Source organism: Acanthopagrus latus, chromosome 1 (assembly GCF_904848185.1).
Source record: "Acanthopagrus latus isolate v.2019 chromosome 1, fAcaLat1.1, whole genome shotgun sequence".
Lineage (NCBI taxonomy): Eukaryota > Metazoa > Chordata > Actinopteri > Spariformes > Sparidae > Acanthopagrus > Acanthopagrus latus.
In genome coordinates, this window is record NC_051039.1 from 9,753,645 (window position 1) to 9,778,298 (window position 24,654).

The window sequence follows — 24,654 nt, forward strand, 5'->3', positions numbered from 1 at the left end:
AAGGCATGAAATACAAGACTCCACATGTCCTCCTGAAACAGGATACCGTGCATCAGTTTACACCGTCACCAACTCATCTGCGTGCAGCAGTGAATACCAGAGTTCACCATGGCGCTCCGAGGTCGCCTGGTAACTCCATGTGGCTCTGAAAGCTGAGTCTGAATAAAAGCATGGCGTGTGATCTCCCAACGTTGAGTCACGGTAGGTAAACTGAACACGAGCAGAAAGCGTGAAGACGAGGCCAGGATGCTTTACAATTACTGCTTACATGAGGTTGACAAATGGACATGTGTGTTATTTCAATGATGAGAGAGGTCAGAGGAGAACGGGCGAGACTCACTCCAGCTAGCAGGTACAACAGACCGCAAGTATGCAAATAATTTGGTTAGCATAACTGTTACTGATGACTGTACAGTGCAGGAGGACAGTGTGGAGCAGAAGAAGCTGCAGCAGCATCAGTCCACGCAGGGATCCTCCCGTCAGACAAGCTGACTGAGGACTTTATAAACACTTGTCAACAGCACAGGTTTGGCGTTGACGGCGCAACACTATGCAGAAAGTGTCCTCAAAGCACCTAAACGCCACCCCTGCTACATCTGAACCTCTCAGAGTACTTCATGACCTTTTGACCACGTGCCAAGCCAAGGTCGCGCTCCTTTCGAGACCTTCGTGAGGACTGACAGTGATTTCAATTCACCCCAGAAAGGCTGCAACGTCCTCAGAGCTCAACTTCACTGATAGAGGCTACTCCAGGGTGAAGCTGAAGCATGTGTTCGGACGCCTGGGGCTCGTCATCACTGTGCACGTTATCAGATATTTGTCAGGTGTTCGGTGCAGTGATATGTTACATCAGACTGAACTCCTAAAATGGGCAAAACAAATTTTTAACGTAACGGTTTTGCTCAAACAATTTGCTCAAAATCTTTATTTTTGTCCAAGCCTATCCTGCGCGGTCATAACAATATTACTATGTGCTCGTGACACGTTAATAAATGACATTTTCGATTGTTTAAGCAGACGAGGAATTTCTTGGACAACTTCGCCCACTTCCTAGAAGCGAAGTGAAGAAAAGAGGAGGAAGAGAGGCGGTCGAAAACACCGGCAACACTTTCACTCTGAACTCTTTTTCAACCTGTTTATTTTGGATAACTATCTGGACAAGTGTGGACCACCCTTTTAACGCCTAATTTATTCGTACAAACCACTTTACTCTTTGGTGTTTTACTCCATAATAACTACTTAATTGTTTTCATTGTTTTCTATCGTATTGCTACTTCCATCGTATATTCTGCACTACGCAGCTCAGGGAGTTGCTTCATGGTTTCATTGTACAATGACAACACAGGCTGAACATTCGCGGCATACAGATCAACGTCTACTGTCAGACCGACGCACTTCAGCTTGTCACCTGGACTCTGAAGAATACTAAACTGTCTCCGAACACCTAAAATGTGCCAACGAAAATCCTGCTCCACAAAAGCTGCTGAACACCGACAAGTCAGCTCAAACTCAGATCACTGTGCAAGCTGCTGAATTCAGGCTCTCCTGAGGGGAAACATTTAAGTGCACTGAAACCAAAAAGTGTCTGTCGGTGGATTTGAAGAGTAGAAAAACATGTTGTGTGACAGTCCAAAGCAACAGTCGCAGTGCTGCTGAAGCATGCCCCAAAAAACCTGTCTGGGACACTAAAGCACCAGTCATGGTATGTTGAATAAATAATAATAAAGTCAAAAGATACATTGACACATGAGTTAAAGATACTTCAAGATGATCTTCGACTAAGCTCGACTGCAACTGGAGACGTTTTCACTCCCTTTTGATTTAATAAAACACTTTTACAGAGTCTTTGTCAGCAGTCCCTGTTTGATGACTATGTGTTGAAGTCTGCCTGTAAGCACTGGGCACCTTGAAACAAGCCCAGCCCACTGGACTAGAGTTCACACAGATAACAATCTAATAATCTGAGACCAGATGAGGTGTGCGTGTGCGTGTGTGTGCGCGTGTGTGTGACTGAGAGCAAACAGAACAGGGGATTTTATCCAAGAACTACGGGCCTCACATTTCTCCAATGTAATCTTCATAAAACAGGACAAAAAAAGACAGCGATATTCAAACAGATAAGCCAGACAACGCCTTGATCATGTCATCAGGACAGCCACTCATTACTCCACAATTAGTTCATCTGTTGAGCAGGCTGGTTTCCTCACTCATGACACAAGCATATGGAAAAGAAGATCACTGGGAACTTTTTCTTTTTTTTTTTTTTTTATGAAAGTGAACACATCTGCAGCTCCTCTGTATGGGAGTGCATGGCTCTTGGCTGACTGACCTTAAAGACTTTCAAGGAACATTCAAGTCAACTCACGCTTTGTGGCATTGATGAGGTTCTTCCCATCTTTGTACAGTTCTTTGATAAACCTGTTAGTTTTGTCCAGCTCTGCTTCGTGTGCCTTGATTTTCTCCCTGAAGCAGGGGCTGTCCAGATAGCATTCACTGAATTCCAGCGGGTGTAGTCCCATTTCTGTGACAAGATTGATAGCTTCGCTTTTACAGAACGGGGGAAAGAAAAAAAAAACTTGGGGGTCAAAAATGACGCTCGCTTTGTAGCTTAAAAAAAGACTAATTAAACCAAGACGTTACAATCATAGAAAATACCGCTTTTTAGGCTGGCAGAGAAAACATAGCTACGTCAAGTAGCAGCGGCTAGCGGCTGTTAGCATGGTAACTTCTGACATGGGCGCACGGGTGTTGCTACACAGTTGTCAAAACACGAAAAACAAATGGCTAACAGGTAAGAAGCGGTTGAGAGGTGACAACGACACGCTGTCGGTTGAGGCCGGTTCACAGGGGTTGTCAGAAAGCCATAGCTGCCGTGTCCGATTTTTTCCTTCCTCCATCAAACGCACTCCACCTCGCAAAGTGACAGATTGAGAAACTCTGCTGACATCTGCGTGCGTGTAGCAAACTTCTGCCGAAGAGTACCTAGCGTCTGCGAGAGGGTATAGTCATGTGTACTTCCGTCTTCGCTTCGGTTGTTTGCATGTCGAAAGACGTCAGCTGTAGTTGACTGTTTATTCTGTAATATAGTCTTCCTGAGTTTCTTGTGTTTGTCAAGAGTGTTTTTAAAGATGCTATATAGCTAAATGTTATTTATTATTATTATTATTATTATTATTATTATTATTATTATTATTATTATTATTATTATTATTCAAGTCAATTTTCGAGTTTTCGAGTCAACATTTTCCAAGCTATTTTGAGAAATCTCATGTATAACTGTATTTGCTGTCTCTGAAAATAAAATCCTCAATGAAATCAACACTATTTCTAACATCATCTACACGTTACCTATCAATACCAGCTGTGGAGTAACCGGTGCAGCTGTGCAGCAACACCCCACGACCCCATGGAAAGGGATAAGCGGTTACGGACAATGACATGACATGACATGACTAAATTGACATGGATTTAAAATAATAATCCAAATGTTTTTATACTGTTTCACAATATCATTATGATAATGATATGATATCAATATATTGCGCAGACCTAAAAGAAGTATTCAAATCTTTTACTGACATAAAAAGATGACACAGGAAAAGAAAAACTCCATTGCAAAATTAATTAAAGTAGGCGACTGGTAGAAGAATGCACCTTAAATTGGCCTATAAGAGGGAAATACTTGATATGTACAGAACTGAGCAGTGATTGATTATATTTATATTATATATTATGTTAGTCAAACGCTATTAATGATGCATATATGTTACAGTAGCACTGTGGAAGTAGCTTAGTGCTGGGTTTAGCTAGACTGTTGAAATGTTTCATCAATAACAATACATATCATCCAAAGCTTATTTTGGAAAATCTGGATTTATAAAGCAAGCAGATAAATGCAGTGGAGTCAAAAGTACGATACTTGCTTCTCAAATGTGGTAACGTACAAATATTACGTGGCAGAAAACATAAATACCTGAGAGAAGTACCTCAGAGTTGTACTCTAGCAGATGAACTGTACACAGCTCATGCCGTTACCATTTAAAAAAAAAAAAAAAATTAACATAGAAGAATTCATGACTATTCTCATAACTGTGGTAGAATGTAGTTACAGAGAAGGGGAATTTCTTTAATTAGTAACCGTTACGACAGTACAGCAGACAGCCCACAAGTTTAAAAACAAGGAAAGTCTGTGAGTCAACACTGCCCTTTTAGGTATAGCAGTGCTTGCAGGTCTGTGCAAGTCAGCAAACAAGGTAAACCACCAGGAGCAACAGAAACCAACTCTAAAACTAAACACAGGTGACCAAAAGCACTGCATTAAAGCCTCCTGAGATTATGGGCTTAAATTCCTCCAAAGGCTTCAACCGCCACAGATCTGCACAAACAGTGGAGGGAGTGACGACAAGATGGAGCTGCAATCAGCCTGCCATCCTAATGGAGGACACAATCTAGAGCAATGACGACGCCATGTTATTTTAAAGTTTATAAGTGTGAGCAAATAAGCAGTATCATCGGGTTAACCTTCAATAATTCCACGCATGCACTGCAGGACAAAGCATGGAGGCACACTCCTCTTAGGGTGTGAATTATCTTGATATTTTGCTCTCTTTGACGTGCTTCAACGTTCGCCTGTGATTGGTTCCACCGGAGGCAAATCTAAGGCGGTAACATTTACGCTTTCCGAATTTGTCAGAATAAAATAAAATAAATACGACAATCAGTATTCACCACGTTTTCTACTACTTCAAATACTTCAAATACAATAAACCTCATTTCAACTGCTCCCCGCGGAACCCTTGTCCGGCGACGTATTTCATACCGGGCTGTTTAACGGGCGGACATGTTTCTCTGCTCAGCGGCATACATCAGCGATGCTGCACACCCGTTAGCAGCGATGTGATTTACAGAAAAAACGAGCACCTCGCAGTTATAACGTCAGTTTAAACAAATGTGGCCGCTTTTTGACATGTACCTAACTTGTCGTAGCGACTGTCAGAGCAGCCTTCATGTTTTTAGCTAACGCTGGCTGCTGCTAAAGGAATGGGTCGCTCGCAAGGATGCTAACCACTTTATACTGGACATAACGTTAGCTGCGATGTTTACGTTTTGTTTTGCGCTTTGGCAAAATTAGCAACGCCACTGTGACTTAACAGCAGGGATCTTTTCCGCCTCAGTCCACAGCCTGTGACCCAAAACAACACACAGTAAGTCCAGAAAATATGCTGGTGATGCCTGTAAAACACTTAGCATTTTGTTGAAAGTATCTTGGCTAACATTTTTCAGCTTAGTTTTGCAGCATTTCCTATTTATGTTGTCGTTTTTTCAAGATAATTGATCATTTCTCATGAACTGTATGGCATGTATGGAAGCCCATCTGTCACAAATAGGATCATCGATACATTGAGATTTTTTAATTTTTTTTTTCAAAAATGTATTGCTAAGTCAAAATCAGTAATCTCATAATTCAAAGCTAATTTGTTTGTGAATCAAAATGTAATTCTCAAGTCAAAATATGGACCTTCTAACTTAAAACTGTTGAAGGTTGTCACCATACCAATATTTTAAACTCAATACAATATAAGTATATAGAAAGATGGAACCCCTTCATTTCCAACACTCTCTGCTCTCCTTTTTTTTTTTTTTTTTGCAAGGGATGCCCAATGCCAGCGCACGGCCCAAGAATGGCAGAAGGAGTCGAAGGCGACGCAGAGAGGACCCTGCCAGGAACGAGCTGGTCTCTAGTTCCCTCGAGAGCGCCCAGCAGTGCCTCTTCAACCAAGATTATGGAACTGCCTTTGTGCACTACCTCCTTGTCCTCAACCTTGCACCCATGTTTAAGGACTTTGCCAAGGTAAATGACTGTTTACTCTCTGAAAACCAGTCTGCACACATGTGCTGCCAAAGGTTGTGAAAACACAACCAGCCACAGTCCTTACACACAGGTGTCTCTCACTCAGTTTGCTGCTGAAGAACTGAAAGATCTTCGGTTTTGAAATGAAATTTTGCGGCTTCTTCCTTTTAGGACTCCTTCAGGTTCACGCTTTTCAAGTGGACAGAGGAGCTGGACTCTGTGGGCCGCATCCAGGACCTGTTTGACTGTTATGAGCAAGCGCTGGAACTGTTTCCTGCCGATGAGGTTATCCTGAACAGCATGGGTGAACACCTGTTCAGGTATGATACTCATCTTCTTCCAATGTTGTTTTAGATTGTTCAGAAGAATTATCTTATTATGCTTTTTTTTTGCAATATTGTGTCTCTCCTTTTCTTATTCAGAATGGGCTTCAGAGACGAGGCTGCGGGTCATTTCCATAAAGCCTTGAAGCTGAGACCGGACTATCCTGAAGCCAGGGAGAACTTCTACCGTGTGGCCAACTGGCTGGTGGAGCGCTGGCATTTCCTGATGCTCAACGACCACGGCAGGAACCGGAAGTATCAGCAAGCCATTCAGAAGGCTGTGCAGAGCGGCTGCAACACTGTGCTTGACATAGGTACTGGCACTGGGATCCTTGGGTGAGATACTTTCCATGACAATTTGGAAGCTTTGAATTCTCCATTTGTAAATCAGAACTCAGTCCTTGACTCAACCCAACTCGCGCGTTTTTGAGCCAGAATACGACCTGTGTTTCATGCGTGAGTGTCATTGTTCGGATTTCTTTGTCCTCTCTGTTAAGGATGTGTGCTAAGAAGGCAGGAGCTGCTGAGGTGTACGCCTGTGAACTGTCAAAGACGATGTATGAGTTGGCCTGTGAGGTGCTGGCCGCCAACGGGATGGATGGTAGCATCAAGATCCTCCATAAGAAATCTCTGGAGATGGAAGTGCCTAAGGACATCCCACACAAGTACAGTTAATCCTACTGGCACAGCACCGTTAAACTTTAATTGTGCTGATATGAAATCCATGCTCGTGTCTAGGAGTTAAGTAACTTCACTCGTGTTTTTTGCTCTCTTTCAGGGTGTCCCTGGTAGTGACGGAGACGGTGGATGCAGGATTGTTTGGAGAGGGCATCATAGAGAGTCTCATTCATGCCTGGCACCACCTGCTGCTACCTCCTCAGGTGACTTGAGTAGTTAAACACAAACAGGGTACAGAACTTAGATCTACATTTGCCCCAGTGCAATCTTATCTTACCAATCGGTGTACTTTTTGTTTATTGTTTTTTTGAGGTGTGGTTGTAAAAGCTACAGTACTTACAGAGCCGGTGTGTTTTTTTGTTTTTTTTTAAGTAGATCGCAGTTAGGATGTCCAACTTTTTAGAAGCAGACAGGAGTGCCAGCATGGAGACCAAGACATGTACTGCTGTGGTTGGAGGCAGCAGAAAAAGCATATTTCATCCACCTAAAACACCCAATTTGACGGGGAACTCTCCCGACACACCAGACTCCTTTGACAAAAACAGTAATTTTACCCCATTAAAAACTGGAATTGCTTTCCTATGACTACCTTAATCAGGAATTTTGTTTGTGTTATTCTTTGACTTCAGTGTTTTAAATTGTTAGTTCAGATTCACCAAAGTCCCACCATAACACAAACAAACAAACCAATTGAGGTAATAGTGGAACAACAATTTCTTTGTACTGCCTTGCAGAATTACCTTTTTGAAGTAGTCTGGTGTCTTTGAAGAGAAAAATGTAACAACATTTTTTTTTCCATCAGAGGGCGCTGTCTGACGACAAGGTTAAGCTATTCTAAATTAAACTGATTGAAATATTTATTTCAGTGGCTAAAATGCTTAGCTTCCTACACCAGTACTCCTGTTGCTTCTCCAAACTGTGTTTTTTTCTTTGCGCCCAACATCTATTGCCGTTCGCCACTGACATACAGGGTCTAAAATTCTTCTCATAAAATCTTCAGAGAGCTGAAAAACACTTGAGTTTTAAATAATGATGCCAGAGTTGAGTCACAATTCAGGGTGTGTGCTCGGAGGACTCCAATGAAATGTTTTCGCCTCACAGAGAATAAAACTAATGATGGCTTCAAGGCACTCTGTGTCAACTGGCAAAGTATAAAAAACATTACATGTGTCCTCTGGCATTTGCTTTTTAAACATTCAGAAAAGTGCAGATCTCGTGGGGCGTGTTCTGTGATATCTGAGCTTACAGTATGAGTTGTGACATTTCACGAGTAGTTTGATTAACAGCACGTGTTTCTTGTCCTAAAGAGAGGTGAGAATGAGTTCCAGGAACAGTCCGCGACAGGACGAGTCATTCCGGCTGGAGCCACGGTGTTCGGGATGGCTGTTGAGAGCGCTGAGATCCGGAGGCATCACAGGTAGGCCCTGGAATCTGTCTGACTTCATTTGAATAGTGTGTGTGAGTGTGTGTGTGTGTGTGTGTGAGTGTGTGTGTGTGTGTGTGTGTCGGGGTTAATTTCTTTCCAGCCAGTTGTTACATTCTGAGTTCTTGGAAATTGTTTTGAGACAAACAGAGGAAGTTGTCAGGACCTGTCGTGAGATCCCTGTTATATCCCTGATATTTTTCGTGCAGGCTTTGCGTGTCCGAGGTGGGCAGTCTGTCCATGTCTGCAGCCGGAGAGCTCCACAGCCCAGTGAGCTGCAGCTCTGAACCCGATGACTCCATGGAGCCGTACACTACAGAGAGACTAAGCAGACTGCCAGGCGGATATAAATCTCTCACTGAGCCGTTCACAGCCCTCGACATAGATTTCAACAACGTGCAGGTGAGCAGAAACAGAGGACGACGGAAGCTGATGAACTGTGTGTGGGCTACTTCCAGTTCAGCATATATCATCCCGTGATACCATCATTTAATCAATTCAGCCACTATCAAATTAATGCGCTTTCACTTCACGTTTGCACGATGTTTGCGTCAGATATGCAGCCTTGTGAGAAATCCTGATATTCAATATGTATTTGTTGCCTTCAGTGAAGCAGAATGTTTTAACCTCGGAGAGATAATTAATTCACCTGACCGTATGTTTATTGGTCCCATGAAGCTTAAATATTGGCTCCCTCACAGGCTAAAGAAATGCACATCAGTGGCCTCTTATAATTTAACTATAGGCCTGCAGGGATTGTTGCCTGATTTATTAGCTGTCAGTGCAGCACTTGGCAGATTGGAGAGACGGTGTTCATCTGCCAGACGGTACCTGTAGGATAATTTGTCAATATTTAGCATCGCTGAGAATATTAATCCACACTTGTTGTTTCACATTTAGTAGGTTTTGTTTTTTAGAGTTGCCATTTCCCATTCAAGTGGATTAGTCTGTGATCATGTTGAAAATATCTTATTAATCAGAAAGTTTGAGGATTCTGAAAGTTAAGTCAGAGTGTCAGAAGTGAAATTGTGTTTTCAAGCAAAGAAGGTTAAATCATGGCTAGACTTAAGAATTATAGACTTGTGGTCTCAGACTTTTGGATCATTGTATTTTCTATTTTCTAAACCTCAGGCTTCAGGGGGTTGTTCCTATGTAATGTCAGCAGAGCCGGCAATGAGTATGAACATTTAGGAAAGGTGATTTTGAACTATTCAAAGAATAGAACCAGCATACTTACAAAGTGCCACTAAAGAGAGAGACACCACTGCTGTAAGTTATGGTTATCACTGAGGCAGTGTGTGCTTGTTTATTATAGATCCCACACTATTGTGAACCCTTTTTTTTTTTAAACATATGTTTATTAAACGCAGAACAAGCACACAAAGATAAATGCACAGGAGAAACAACATCCAAACATATACTGTGTATTTGAAGTACCAGAAAAGAGAAGTTACAAAATACTGACATATGATTCTATGCTGCAGTTAACTGGCTAGACCAGGCATTCCTGCTGCTACCGGCAGAAAGGCAGGCCATTTTTATTATCGTATTGGGGCTATTGGGCTCCATGACTGTATAGTAGGTAGCCTGTCAGGTTTAGAAGCAGATATAAACTGTGAAACTCACAGTATATAACTCATAATTCATCTTTACATAACTGTCTTCAGCTTTTGACTTAAAGCCAAGAAAAGTATTTTATAAACCAAAATCAGATCACACTTTTCTACCCATATTGCACTTGTTACTATGACAGCCAAACTTCAATTGATTTTTGACATTTTAGCGAACATCCCTGTGACAACTCCACTGCCCCCTCTTTTGCTGTATCGGTAATCTGTAGGAGCTGGAGGGGCTGAGCTCCAGGGAGGTTCGGAGGATCCACCTGCCCATCACTCAGGAGGGCGAGCTGGACGCTCTGGCCGTGTGGTTCCAGCTCCACCTGGACGAGGAGAGCAGTTTGTCTACTGGACCACAGGAGGACACCTGCTGGGAACAAGCCATCTACCCTGTCCACAGCACCAAGGGTAGGATTCAATTGACATACATTAAGACAAAATTGTAACAGATTTTTACTGGTTGTGTAGTATTTTTTTCTTCTGCTCAGCTAATAGTCTCTTCTCCCAGCATTTGCTGTGCATTTCCTTGATGCATCAGATGAGGGCAGTGTATGTTGTTGACTATGTACAGTGTTAAACATGTGAGCTGTGATAAATAATGCCAGGGATGTTGTATCAGGATATGTATTTTAATCAATCAAACTTTTATCTGTAAAGCACTTGACACACAGTGAATGCAGCCTTTGTGCTGAACAAGAAAAAAAGGAGACAGGAGTTTCGGTAAAAACATTTAAAAGAATACAAGAGAACGAAATGGCAGTAAGTACGTAAGTCGAGGCCCTTTAATAATCAACGCTTTACTGCAGCCTTAAGATAAATGAAGAACAAATGTTTGTGAAATATGTAGCTCCCTGAAAGTCTGAAAAACCAGACACTTTCTTACTAAGAACGCACTGTGTGTCATTTCTGCTGATCGGGGTCTCTCAGTCAAATCAATACAAAAACAAACATAGAAAGAAGTGGTGTGGTTTCTTGGGAGGTGTTGTGTTCAAACAGCCACCTTTGCTGATGAATGCTGTCTGACGTGACTTGGGCAGAAATGTACACAGATGCGGAGGTATCTTAAAGTTTTATTCACGGTACGTTTGGTCTTATGGCTGACTTCTTTCCTCGCTGTCTAATTCATTCCTGGAATTATGGATTTCAATGTTTGAACATTGTTAGAAGCATTTAGGATACCTTAAGTGCAGAACTCAACGAGATATATGATGCTGGTCCAGCCGTTTTTGACCTTTTTAATGCAAGAATGTTTCACATTTTATAGTGAGTTATCGTCAGTGAAATCCACAATACTCCAGTGTAAAAAAAATCCAGTACATTTACGAGACCCAGTAATGGAATACACTGCTGTACAAAATAAATGTAACGCACATTTTATGATGTTTAAGGCTCGCAATAAAGCTATTACTTTGAAAATAAGATTGATATTTGATGTGCAAGATAGTTAAACTGACGAGAGCTGGAAAAAGTTTAAAGAGAGAGTCACTGGGAGCTCTGTAGATTCTTTACTTTCCTGTTATGCCAGGCCACTGTGAACCTAATAGGTGCTGACAGGAGGTGACATGTTCCAGTTGGCATTGCAGTACATCATCTTTCAAACAGGGCTCAACAGCATTTCACTGCAGCGCTAATTGGTGAAGGCAGCGTCAGGGGAGCCGCCACCTTTTCCCGGTGATCACCAACATCCGTTTCCCGGTCGCTGTGACGTGTGCGCCGTGATCGCCTGTGACACTCTTTAGTGTTCATGAAATTCTTATAGGCAATAAATATGCATTTTTCCCAAATGCGTCTGACGAGGCAAGCGCTGACATGAAGACATGAACAGATGTTATTCCTGTAGGAATCCTTTCTGTGCCTCTCCCCCTCCCTCTGTGCAGCCGGTCCCCTGAATCTCATTTCTCAGTTGGGCTCGTTCCCCCTTTCTCTATCTCTGCATCTCCGGCTTTTCCTTCTCTCTGTCTTATTCTCCTTTTATTTTACCCTTTTCAAATTGTCCATGTCAAATTGATTCTATTTATTAAGCCCCAAAACAACCTGGGCAGCATAAGACACCCCTCTATTTTACCTCCCTGTCGAGTTTTCTTATTCACAGCAGGCATAGATAAAGCCTTTTGTTGTATTCACAACAGTCTGAGACTGAATGTCATTTGCCATTTTCGATTCTAATACTGATATGATATCGGAGTATTACCACCACTACCACAACTTTGAGAAATAAATGTTTCTATAAATGTTATCTAAGCAGAAACAGCTATAGAACTCTCACTCACACATAAATAAAGTATAACATTAGTATCATTTGATTTAAATCAGGAACTGTATATGTATACTGATACTGGATTTTTTGGGGCTGATACCTCTATTAATGGGTAAAAAATTCTGTTACTGACAGTGTTTTTCAGCTGAATTTGTTAGATACACAAAATGAACAATAGTGAAATATTTTGACTAAAAATACAAAAAAGATACTTGGTAAGAAATTAAATGTTTGCAGTAAACAAGGTTAAAACAATGTCATGTCATTTTAAGTACAGATTTAATTAATTTCATGCCCAAATTGTATTGAAGTTTGCACAGCTCTAATCCGGCCAAGTCACTTCTTGTTTCTTCTTGTGATTCTGTCCAGCTTTTCTCCTGAAGCCTCGAGACGAGCTGATTGTTGAAGTCTCCTGCCGAGATGCCTACTTGAGGCTCTGTAGTGTCGCTGTGCTGAGAGATGGCCGTGAAATCCGCCTAGACAAGCGTCTGGATTCACAGCACTGTGAAAACCCTGTTTCCAATCCAAACCCGGAGGCAGAACTGTGCAGTGCGCTAGCAAGCCTTAAGACTGACCAGAATCAAATGAAAGACTTCAGCATGCTGGAATGTTCAGAAATGGCGCTCCTGAACAATCATGACTACCATAAGAGTTTTTGCAGCGCGCTGGCCAAACTCATCTCCCAGCTGAAGGTTAAATGGCAAAACCAAGAGCGAACATCAGGTGATCAGTTAGACTGCAGTGACCTGTTCTATGTCCTCGATGTGTCAGAGGGCTTCTCTCTGCTCTCCCTCATCGCCGCCAGCCGCGGTCATGTAAAAGCGTACAGCTCTGTGGAAAAGAAGAAGCAACAGGAAGTCTTAAAAAGACTGGCTCGCTCTAATAATATCCCAGAAGACCACCTGGAGTTCTGGCTCAACCATGTGGAGGACGAGCAGGGGATGCTGCAGAGGCCGTCCAGAGAGAAGCTGTGGAGCGCCATCATTTTGGACTGTGTAGAGACTTGTGGTCTCATCAGACAGAAGCTGATGGAGAAAGCTTCACTGGCCAGGTAAGAGAGTGTGGCCTGTAGCGAAGCCCTGAGAGGCAAGTGGGAATTAAATCGTTGGAGATTCATTTTCAGAGTCTGATCTGAATTGTTTTCTCTCCTGTGTTTTTGCCTGTATTTTTCACTACATTTTTTGTTTCTGCCATTTTTTTGCTCGCTTGCCTCTCAGGGCTTCCATTGGTCAGAGTGGGCCACGTATTTTATTGCTGTAGTTTAACGTATTGTGGAGTAAAATATATTTTCATGATCTGTGTAAGGTGTTTGCTGGAGGAAGGAGGAAGCATCTTCCCAGCAAAGATTGTGGTTCACGGTATGCTGGTGGAATCAGACACGTTGCTCCTGGAAAGTGCTGTCCAGGGTCAGGAGCCAACGCTGGGATTCAATATCGCTCCCTTCATCAACCAGTTCACTGTAAGTATACCTGCATCAGCCACCATGTACCAAGGTTAACGTATTTATTATATTTCATTGTATTGTTTCACTGCATTGTATTTTTTTTATTTTTTATATTGAATAGTGGTGTTCAATTGTGTATACTGTTATTACACATAAATCAATTAATCATTTTGCAGGCCTCACTTTATTGAACTGGGTGCAATATTGATAAACCAGATTCAAGGTCTATTGAGTCAGTGTGGAGAACACAGACGCTTTTCAAACATGAGTCGTCGTCTTGAAGGTCACATGACCAGGAAGGCGTTTTAATCATAAAATGTGTTCTTACTTAAAAACTCAAAAACAGTTCGCGAGAAATCACACTGAAGAGCACAAATCATGTTTGTCATCCTGAAACTTTACCAGTCTTCACAACACAAGTTGCAAAAGCTTCCTTTTGTACGTGTCAGCCCGCTGGTATCTTGTATTCTGTCTCATGTTACTGAGGCAACAGTGAAGCTCACGTTCCTGATGCAAGAGTCAATATTGACAGTTTTTCACATACAGTATGCCGTGTTGGTCCGCTTGCATCATTCACATTCAAAGGTTGCCCATTAGGTGCAAATGCGCTGCCTGTGGGTTTAATATGATCGACTTATAGTGCAAGACTATAAAGGTAAAAAAAAAAAAAACAACAACAATTCTCAGAACAGATTTGACTTGAATACGTTAATCAGACAGGCTGCTCAGACTGTTTTTTTGTTTCCGACCGTGTCTGGGTTGTCTTTTGTTGAACAAGGTTTTTCACTCTGAATGCTAAAGTCCAGGACTGTTTTCTGCTGCACACCACTCTTTGATGTCTGCTTCCCAGCTGCGTTAAAGAAGCTGTGAAATCCCTTTGAATTCTTTTTCTTTCTTTGGTCTGGAAATTATCTTTTTTTATTACGTTTTTTTTTTTTTTCCCTGCATTGTGTTTGTGCTCTAATTCCGTGGGCCCCACGCGGGACGGTCGTTTGTTTTAACAGATGTTGTCTTTGAAGCCCTCGGTGGAGGGCACTTTTCTAGCACAACTGTCACGCAAGACACAACACACAGCTTGGCCCAAGACATTCCTACCTGAATCCATCAGTACACATTACATCAAGCACATCAAACAGTGGGCTCTGAGGTCTACACAACTGTGACAGGGAGGAGGAAAGATTCTTTTGTTGTGCGGTAAAGGAAACGGTGACACTTTCTGTGCTGCCACTTCGGTCTCCCCGTCGGCTTTTAAGTCTGCTGCCCTGCAGTCGCGTCCTGTTTGTCAAGTTTTTAAGAGTTTGACGTGGAAGATTAGTTCCCAGACATTGATCAATGATTGAATTATTATCCACTGACACTATGAATTAAATCCTAATGTAGATAAATCATGGGTTTGTGAGAAAGAGTTAAAACAACTGTAAGTCTGCTTCTGCTTGATTTTTAATATACTGCAGAAGTGTTTCTCTTTTTTTTTAAAAAAAAAAAGGTATGAGCCCTCTTTCTGAAATAAGCCACAACAATAAACGCTTTAGTATCTAACTTGTGCACTTAAAAGAAGCAGTCTGCCTTGACTTTGTGGGAGAGATCAATTTCCCCCTCTAATGTGGACAGCGGTTGCCAACCTGTGCATCAGCAGCACCTGTTTTATGTCTCATCGCTGTCAGATTCAAGTAGCTCTTCCTTCCTGGTGTTTTTTATGGGCTTTTATGTAGCTCCTTATTGGTAATGTCAGCCGGTCCTTTCCTTTTATGTGCTGTAAAATCTTGCTAAGACTGTGATTATCGTTTTATGTACTCTAGGTACCAGTCCACGTGTTTTTGGACTTTTCCACACTGGAGTGCAGGCATCTCAGTGAGTCTGTGGAGCTCTTCGTTCTTGACCTAATGAATGCCACCGCAAACTACACTGACAGAGAAGTGAAGGTAAGATACACAGAACATATGTATAAAATCTCAGAAAAACCCTGTGCACGTCTCACTTTGACAATGAAACTTTGCATCATGAAACGGTTTGAAATAGTTCAGTTTTGAAACATTCAAATGTTTTCAGACACTCATCTCTCCGCATCGTTCTTTTAACATTCATCCAGCGATCTAACATGGTGGTGTGATATCTGCAAAGCTCATGAACATTAAATGCAAGAACTGGAAACAACATGTTGGTCAGGAAAGAACTAAAAAGAACCATGATCTCATTTTAAGTTTTTGCATGTGTCACGTATTATCAGCAACAAAAAATGACAGGTGATATATGGGTACGATGTACTGTATAGTTTTAAGTTGACTCCTCTCATGTACCGTTCAAACAATATTCCTTCCAGGTCCAAGCGACATCTGCAGGCAGAATAACTGCAATTCCCTTCTGGTACCACATCTATCTGGACCAGGACATCAGTGTCAGCACCTTCAGCCAGAACTCTCACTGGAAGCAGGCGGCTGTTGTGCTGCAGCAGCCCCTGGAGGTGCGAGCTGGTGACTGGGTCTGCCTCACCGTGAAGCTTCACAAGAGCACTATCTCAATGACAGCCCATGTAGCGAACGCCCCCCGGCCAATGGAGCAATAAACTCCAACACTGTCGTTTAATTTCTATATATTTTATGCCTCAATCAAGCACAGTCAGTAATTAATTCCTTTACTGGTATTGTTTAAAGATTTACCTCCTATAGTGTCATTGTTCATAAATGGGATACTAGTTTTAAAATTTCCAAGTGTTTACACACGTTGGATCTCTATTTTGAGCTTTAGTTGAATCCTTGTGATGCAGAAAGAAAAACCTATCATTTAGAAACAGACTTTTTTGAACCTTTGTGTCACTTTTTTATTTCAAACTGTGCTGTAAAATAATAGGACATATAATCTGTACTTATGTTTGTAAGTATGTTATATGACTATTAAAGTTTTCCCTTGTTTTTGTAAAGATGTTTGTTGGTATCAATAAAAAACATGTCAACAATAACTGTGATATTTTCTTCATTTCAAAAAAAGAAAAACAAGTGAATATGAAGTTAATCTGGTTTATTGAAGATATTGTCAGAAATTGAAATGTGGAACATTGACATCAGCTCTGATATGATCCTGTCAGTTTTTAGAAAAATAAAATCCTGTAAGGCAATGCAACATTCTCTAGCTGGACTTGATGCAGATTATGCTGTTGACTTGATACATTTATGCATTTCATGACACCAACTGATATCCCACACTGTACATTAAACGTGTAAATATCCCTGCACGAATCCAATGGAAGTCACAAAGACAAAAAGAGCTCGGGGAAACGTAAATGGCTTAGGCTGTCATAGCTGCAGTTATTCAAGCTTGACGGCTAAAAACGATGGACGACATCTCATCAAATAATGTGAATAAAAGCTAATGGCAGAAGGAAAAACTGGACCTGGAATATAACGATGTAGTGGATGAACTAGTTCCACGGCACATAGAACAAGGCATCTGAGAAGACCTAGTGAATGCATTTCTATTGAACACGATAGAGTGAGCTGTATGCAGTAGAGCCAAGATGGACCTGAACCAGCATGAGCTGATTGTACAGTTTCAAACTGAATTATGTACGTTGTTTTAATACTTGTACTGTACTTACAGCATCTAGTCAAACCCTTAAGAAATACATCTTATTAATATTGATTCTGTATTGATGTCACACTGTCAGTCAGGACACATCAGCAGGAACAGCTCCGACCTAACTCTTAACTGTGCAGGTCAGAAATTTGGTGCTTTTACTCTTTCCATTCCCTCCTTCCCTCTCTTGGGAGTATGGATCGTCTGCAGGCTGAGACAAAAAATAGATTCTGGATTACGGGTATCTTATGTGCTTTAGTTTAGTAGATTTTCATTTTGAAAGTGCTCTTTTCAACCACTGTCCTCTGAAATCAATATAAGCAAAAATTTTAAAACTTTATCTGTAAAGATGAATGAGAGCGTTTTTTGTTTCGTTTTTTATCTGTGAAAGAAGCTATTTGAAAAATTATGATGGCAAAGTTTCTTTATTAACCTGCCAAAACCTTTTTTTTTTTACCTATTCACACAAAAAAATAAAAATAAAAACAATGATCCTGGCAAAAAATTAAAAAGGTAATTTCACTGGTTTCACAGATGAAAAAAAAAAATACTTTATCTGAAAATGGATCACCAGAATATTTGCCATTTTTTTCCACTCATACTTGCCTCTCAGGGCTTCAACAGATCATGATATGAGTGAGATGACACAAAGAAAATGTGTAATAATTCCATAATAGGACAGGATACACATGCATGATTCCCTCCGAGTGTGGGGGGGCTTTATGTGGATTCTCATTTAAAGAAACACATCAGCACAGAGGCTGGCTTCTTTGAAGAGAAGTGTGCTCATAGGGGCGCATGTTTAGATTCACCAAAAGTCTATTTCAATTATAAGACCATTCTAGCAGAGCCAACTAAGCCATATAACTCACTAGTAGAACGATAACAGCCTAAATTACAGGTTGTCTACAAATCGTTTAGTGCCATAACCTCACTGAACATTCTTGGAGCTGTCACCGGCAGAGAGGTCCATCTGGTTTTGCATTTGTTGGCCAACTTTCACTATCACTGGGTTGATGTGTCCTTTCCAACAATAGTTTTATTGAATGTTGCATCCGTACAGTAGTGTCTGAGGGAACATGGCGGGGCAGTAATTGGGTCCTGCCCAACCCTGTCTGAGAGTCTGTTGGTGACACCGGCCTTAACGTTAGGCTAGGTAATCACGATGAGATCTGCATCTGTTGGTTCTTTGGTTTGGTTGGTCCTTTCTTCTTCCTCAGTTACTTCAGGTCCAGCCTCATATCCTTCATCCCACGGGGCCGAGCTGAACCCAGCGGGAGCTGACAAAGAATGTGGTGTGAGGGTTCTGCCCAGGCCCTCGTACTGACCTCTGGGTGATACGGGGTTGGATGCCGCCTCCGTGATGGCATCTTGCGAGCCAGAAGCGAGCAGGCCAGATCGCTCCCCGTCATTCCCCGCCTCGCCAAAGTAGGGCTTCCTGGGACGACCCATGACTGTTCTCCCTGTCAATAAAGACAAAAAAGTCTTAACTATCTTCTTGATGTTGTAGAGTACGCCAGATACACAACTGTGCAAGCAGTTCATTAGCTATTAGGAGGCACCTACCAACATTGCGGACTTGTTCAGAAATGTCCGCTCTGACATCAGAGATGTCCCACATTGCCATGAAAGAGTCAAAGCAGGAACCCTCCTCAGCCTCCTGGATGTAAGGCTTGTAGGTGAAGCTGAAGTGGTGGGCGATGGCTGCCAGAAACATCTCCACGCAGATGATAAAATCCTGAGTAAAACAACGAAGAGCCCATACGGTTACATAATTGACATATTAAGATCAAACTCAGGACACAAACTTATTCTAACACATTAGGAATTCTTAACTAGATTGTCTTAGGGTTACCTGTAAGCCAGTCGCTACAGCCTCCACACTTTGCCAGTCCCATGTACGTTCCTCTGAGATAATGCCCACTTTCACCAGCAAAGCAATGAACACAGCTTGCCTAGAAGAGTTTACCAAATAAACACTGTCAGCAGATTCCACATGATCTGATGCATTTGTCTGTGTACATAAATGGAAAACACTGCGAGCATACTTCACCAACATATACAATGCATACAGGCAAGGTAAAAAAACAGCAGAAGTACGTTTTCAGATATGTTTAGAATTTTGAATAAAAAGACTTGCCAGAAAGAGACGAACACCACCATTTTGACACATAGGAATTTGCCCACTGGTTTGATCGGACTCAGTTCTTCTCTCAGAGCCCTGTAGAACAGCACCAGGCAGTACATGGCAAACTAGATAAAGAGAAGACCGTTAGAGAGGGATCAATATGTACCTCCATTTTATCTGTCAATACACTCCCGGGCCATCAAGTAAGCTACAGTCCTTACTTGAGGCCCGTTACATTCAGACTTAGCAGCGTTACCAGCTGTGACATATTGTTGAAGATGACCAGGTATGTCCACGCATTTTTCGAACTGAAATTGCCTTCGTCATACACCCCGCACAGCTGACAGATCCTGTGAAGAAGATAAAAAAAAAAAAAAGGGCCACAGCGGACATCAACATCATCATCAGATAGAGAAGAAAATGCTGTGATTGGTCTTAAAGGAAAGAGGAGTATGAAGAGCTGAGCGTGCTTACAAGGCAATCACCGTTGTGACTGGTCTCACCACTGTGTACTGCAACACTCCCAGTTTGCATCTCAGCAGTAACACCCTGCAGAAGAAAACAAAGTTTGAGTTTGAATTAGATTTTAACCCTGTTAACGACGGAATCGTAACACTTAACCTCCTAATTTTCCTCAAAAGGTTTAAAAATGCTCTGTGATATTCACATGCGAACGTGACAATACTGGTGTAGTTTATATTTTGACAGGGCAGTTTTATAAAATACAAAGCCAATACATCAGGCTGCTGCTGCTGCAAGCCTTCAGCCAATACATCAGTTTGTTCTTTAAAGTTTTAAAAATAAATCAACTCATGTCAATAAGAAAAGCTCCAACTGCACACAAGCACTTTAACCAATTATGGATGTTGCCTGAAAAAAGCTAATCTGAAGCTGGTGACCGTCATGGATTTGTTTATGTTGTTCGCTGTGGGAGAGAAAAAAAAACTCACTTCCATCTCTGTCTCTCAGTTGTTTTCCTTTGTTTCTTTCTTTTTGTCAAACAATAGTTTGAATCAAATAGACTGTCAAATGGATGATGTTGCAATCCTTCATTTAAGCAAGAACACTGAGAATAAAGCTGATAAATCCACAAAAGTACTGAAAAATCAGACAGACATCTAGTTGTGGGTAATTCAAGATGAGGGTAAGGTAATGTGACTTTACTTGAGAACATATAAAAAAATAAGATGAGTGTTGCTCTGAGTCAGGGCTAAAAATGGTTTAACATAGATATAAAAATCAGGTGCTCCACAAGGATAATGGTAAAGGTCAAGTACCAGTAAAAAATAAAGAACAGTGTCCGTCCAGCTTACTTGCAAAGAAAGTCTATGGTGTGTGTGTGTGTGTGTGTGTGTGTGTGTGTGTGTGTGTGTGTGTGTAGTCTGACTTAGAATCTGAGGCACTCTGATCATATTAAAAATCCTTTTTTAACTTAATAGATACGCCTACGTGTTTCGACTCAAGAAGTCTTCACCATAGAAGGCCAGACCGCCTACACGCGCCCTGGACTTAGTCTAGACAGTCGCTGTTTTTTCTTTTGATTAATACATAACTACACTAGTGTTGAAGGCAGACTACCAGCTGTGCGTCATGTTGGCTGCCACATAGCAAGGTGGGTGCTAGATGGATTGTTTCTATATAAGTGCTAATTGGTGGTGGTATAACTGTACAAGAAACGTACTCTCCCATTGGCCAGGGCGGGCAGCAGCAGAGAGGGGGCAGGTGTTTCTGCTGCTCCTGGACCTCCAGCATCAACACCAGGCTAGGATACTGATTTTCCAGGTAGTTGAGCAAGAAGGTCATGAAGTTGTAGATGACATAGGCCTCGTAGCACTCTCTGCATGTGTCCACGTAAATGGCTATACTGGGGTATTTCAGTGCAATCCACTGCGAGTGGGAAAAGAGAAGGATTACAGGGCATTCTTTAATCATACCTGCATATATGGCTTTAATTATGTAATACACTACCCACACTGTCCAAGCTGTAGATCGGGACCATCCACAATATCCTACAAAAAAACGACAACAAAAAACAAATACTTAAAAACAAACTGTTTCAGACTCTTATTTGTGGATGACATGACTGCTGACATCTTTACCTGATGATGGGTTTCTGAAGCTCTGGCTGAGTGTAGTGAACCAGATGCTGGAGGATGCCCCATAATGATATGGGTATGGTCATGAAGACAAATATCCCAGCGATGAACCATGCTTTATTGTGAGTGCCAACCTGTCATTACATGGAAAGAGACCGTCGACACAGCTCAAAATACACATTTAAAGTCTGGGAAAATGAGTGAGTATTTTCACTTTTATCTACATGTGATATCAACGTCAGACGAGGAAGAAGTATTTCATTTCTTAATTCAAGGTACTTCATTTGAAAAGACTCACATTTAAAGGACAAGCACGAAAGGGTTGTCATCAAAATGTATCAAAAGTAAGTGTACATATCAAGTAGAATTGTTACTCCTGATATATCAATATGTCATGAATATGGCTCCATGCTTGAATAGTATTTTAAAGTTACTCAATGACATCTCTGTCTAAAGCACTGGCAGCCTTATTTTCTAAAAACATCTCATAAATCTGTCAGGGCAGCAGGACTACTTCAAACTGGCAGATCCTTGTGTCACGTGTTGAAGAAGAAAATCAGACTTCTAGGACTCAGTTACGGACAAAGAGGGCTTGATAAGAAAATGTTCTGCAGCGTGTAACACGTCATGATCATATCATTCATGTGACTCTATAAATGTGATTAAGGATGGCTGTTCTAACATAAAAGTAAAAGGAGGGTTGTACATTCTTCTCTAAAATGTGAGTGTTGGTATACATTAGGGTAAATTTGAATATAACGCTATTAAAAGTAGAGTACAAGTTCACAAAATTACACAACATGTCATTGAGTGCCTGTCTCTGATTGTCGATTAAGACATTTTTAATCGGTTAAACGGTTAACGGAGATTAATCGATTAGTTGTTAATCATAAACATGCCAAGTTCGGGCTGACCTTTGACTTCTGCAGTTCCCAGATGCACAAGGGCAGGACGATCAACAGCAACAGTATGTACAGCACGACGACCAGCGGGCGGATCCATCTTCTCCAGTTCCCACAGGAACAAGGCATCTTGACATTAAGACGCCTTCAGGCCTTTTAAACTGGCCGCAGGCTCAGTGACAACACAGTTTCTCTCGTCTTACGCTCGACACATTTAACGTTAGCATCTCATTATCGCACTTTCAGCAGCTCACCGCAAATAAAGACGAGCCTTCAGGTGTGTAGACGCTCCTACCAACCCGTGTTAAGCTTCATTCATGAGGACAAATGTGCTGGATAATTACCAGCTCATATGACTCGTTTTTAATGGAGCTACGTTGCTAACGTTAGCTTATCATCTGTTTCACCATGTAAACAAACAAAGCAGATGGTCCTCACCGGAACCGCTGAGAGTATTTCAAAGTCGAGCGCGATAAAATAAAACTCCAAGGTAATATATAAATCGCCTCGCTGGGTCAGTGGACTCTTTAAAGTGTTAGAAGACGGTTTGCGTTGGTAAAAGTTTCCACAAAAGTATTTGCTGCTGGTACTTCCTGTTGATGCCGTGAGATGTCCCGCCCACAGTCTAGAATCTGATCGGTGTCGAGGCAAGTAGCCAATCGGTAAAGGGAGATGAACATCCTCTCTGACGTTGACTTGTGGCTAGTTTGGTTGCTCTGCATTGTCATTGACCATATAATCTGTGCTCTCTCCAGCAGATGGCAATGTGAAATAACGATTTTAGGACAATATGTCCAACTAGTGTAGTATCAGTCATTTGAAGACGACAAGACTCTTTCCAACATGCTCTTTCCAAAACTGTAATAGGTCACATTTGGACTATACAGACCTAGTATGAGCATGACCTTTTGTTTGAACTACAAATAAGTTGTTTTATGGATAAAGGTTTTTTTTTTTTTTTTTTTTTTTTTTTTTAAGAGACTTGTCCATGTTTGCAAATCTAGGCTCAAATACAAAATATCAGACAAAAATATGTGATAATTCTTATTTTGTTTGCCCAAATTGAGTCTTGCCAGTTCCAAGACGAGGATAAACAGTTATGTGCTGAAATTTTGTTGATTTCAGTATCTCTAAATTATGAAACATACAGTAGACAAGAAGCCAGTATGGACAATATCAGGACCCTCAAACTGAAGCAGCTAAATGCTATTCAGCCGTTCATTTTGGTATTTAGCTTTTCTTGCTAAAAAGCAAACAAATTATGTTTCTCATAGAATGAAACCACACAATACTGTCAACTGTCAGATTTACCTGCTTTTGGAGCAAAATAGCCATCCATTGTTTACTATCTTCAGAAAAAAACATTGACTTAATTAATGCACAACTTCATTAGTAATTTCCCTATTTTAAGGTTATATTATAAATCCTTTTTTAAAAATCTTAATCCTACATTAACAAAGCTATTGTGAGAACACCCATCAGAACCTCCTTCTCACCTTTTGCTTTTTTGTGCATGAGTGAGTGCACGTACATCAATGTGTGTGCGCCTGTGCCTGTGTGTCTTCCTGTAAAACGAGGGGAGGCAGAACTTTTCCTTTCTGCTGCACCGCGTCTCCACTGCCCCACAGTCACAGAAATCACTGGTTGTAGCAGGACAGATTGTTCATGAATTTTGAATTGATCCTTTTGGCTTTTATGAATTAGAGATAGTCTTCGCCACAAGTCGTGCGAGCGAGTGCCATGGTGGATAGCTTGGAGGGATTGCCATGCAAAGTGGCATACAGGGTAGAGCAATGTAAGGGCAGGGTAGATAAACATATGCTGTGTTTGATCAGACCCAAAACAGATTTTAGCATAACGGATGTGGCGTCCATTATGTCCCACAAGATCATCGGCATCACTGAAGGGTGAAGTAACTGGTACAGTATGTGCCTTGCAGGAAACACAGAGGCGATAAGCAGAATGGATAGGTCTGAGGAACACTAATAATCAATGCACAGCAAAGGAGGAGACACACTGTCTGATTCCTGAGATATAATGTATCAGCCAAAGTGCACCTCCTTTGTCAGAGGAATACACAAGTCTGCAATTGTTCAACAATTACTTATTTATCTTAATACATCAGCCATAGGCCTTTGTGTGAGGAAATGTTCAGACTCACCGAGGGTGTTCGCTTCAGTTCATCTGTTCCTGAACAACAACTCAAGTGACGTAAGAAGCTCTTCGAAGTTAAACGGTGTGATCGGTAGTTATTTAAAGGCAAGAGTTAAAGCTGCACTTTATGTTTTAAATTGACAAGTATGGTCTGTATACATGAAGTCTTATACACTAATGAATCTGGCCTGATAATAGTGCCAAACATAGAC

The 24,654-nt window shown here is 41.4% G+C and overlaps 3 protein-coding genes across 5 annotated transcripts in view; 1 reads left to right on the forward strand and 2 right to left on the reverse strand.

Annotated features, from left to right (window-relative positions):
* arhgap10 (Rho GTPase activating protein 10) overlaps nucleotides 1-2,983 on the reverse strand; it is a 53,784-nt gene extending 50,801 nt beyond the window's left edge. For all 3 annotated transcript variants that reach the window (XM_037101921.1, XM_037101919.1, XM_037101928.1), the window contains exon 1: nucleotides 2,366-2,983. In XM_037101921.1, the coding sequence (XP_036957816.1) occupies nucleotides 2,366-2,519 (154 nt within the window). In that variant the 5' untranslated portion in view covers nucleotides 2,520-2,983. The remainder of the gene's footprint in view (nucleotides 1-2,365) is intronic.
* Nucleotides 2,984-4,645: 1,662 nt separating this feature from the next.
* prmt9 (protein arginine methyltransferase 9) lies at nucleotides 4,646-16,548 on the forward strand. The gene is made up of 13 exons (XM_037101538.1): nucleotides 4,646-5,204; nucleotides 5,652-5,851; nucleotides 6,023-6,171; nucleotides 6,274-6,510; nucleotides 6,672-6,839; nucleotides 6,953-7,055; nucleotides 8,160-8,269; nucleotides 8,485-8,677; nucleotides 10,116-10,299; nucleotides 12,518-13,199; nucleotides 13,454-13,607; nucleotides 15,392-15,514; nucleotides 15,913-16,548. Exons 2-13 carry the CDS (start codon nucleotides 5,654-5,656, stop codon nucleotides 16,153-16,155), a joined length of 2,544 nt encoding a protein of 847 aa, XP_036957433.1. The 5' UTR covers nucleotides 4,646-5,204; nucleotides 5,652-5,653; the 3' UTR covers nucleotides 16,156-16,548.
* Nucleotides 16,549-16,592: 44 nt separating this feature from the next.
* Nucleotides 16,593-22,957, reverse strand: tmem184c (transmembrane protein 184C). The gene is made up of 10 exons (XM_037101547.1): nucleotides 22,301-22,957; nucleotides 21,390-21,520; nucleotides 21,263-21,299; nucleotides 20,972-21,177; nucleotides 19,765-19,839; nucleotides 19,547-19,640; nucleotides 19,303-19,415; nucleotides 19,018-19,117; nucleotides 18,729-18,900; nucleotides 16,593-18,625 (listed from the first exon to the last, which is right to left on the reverse strand). The coding sequence occupies exons 1-10, from the start codon at nucleotides 22,415-22,417 to the stop codon at nucleotides 18,315-18,317; spliced, it is 1,356 nt and encodes a 451-aa protein (XP_036957442.1). The 5' UTR covers nucleotides 22,418-22,957; the 3' UTR covers nucleotides 16,593-18,314.
* Nucleotides 22,958-24,654: the final 1,697 nt, after the last annotated feature.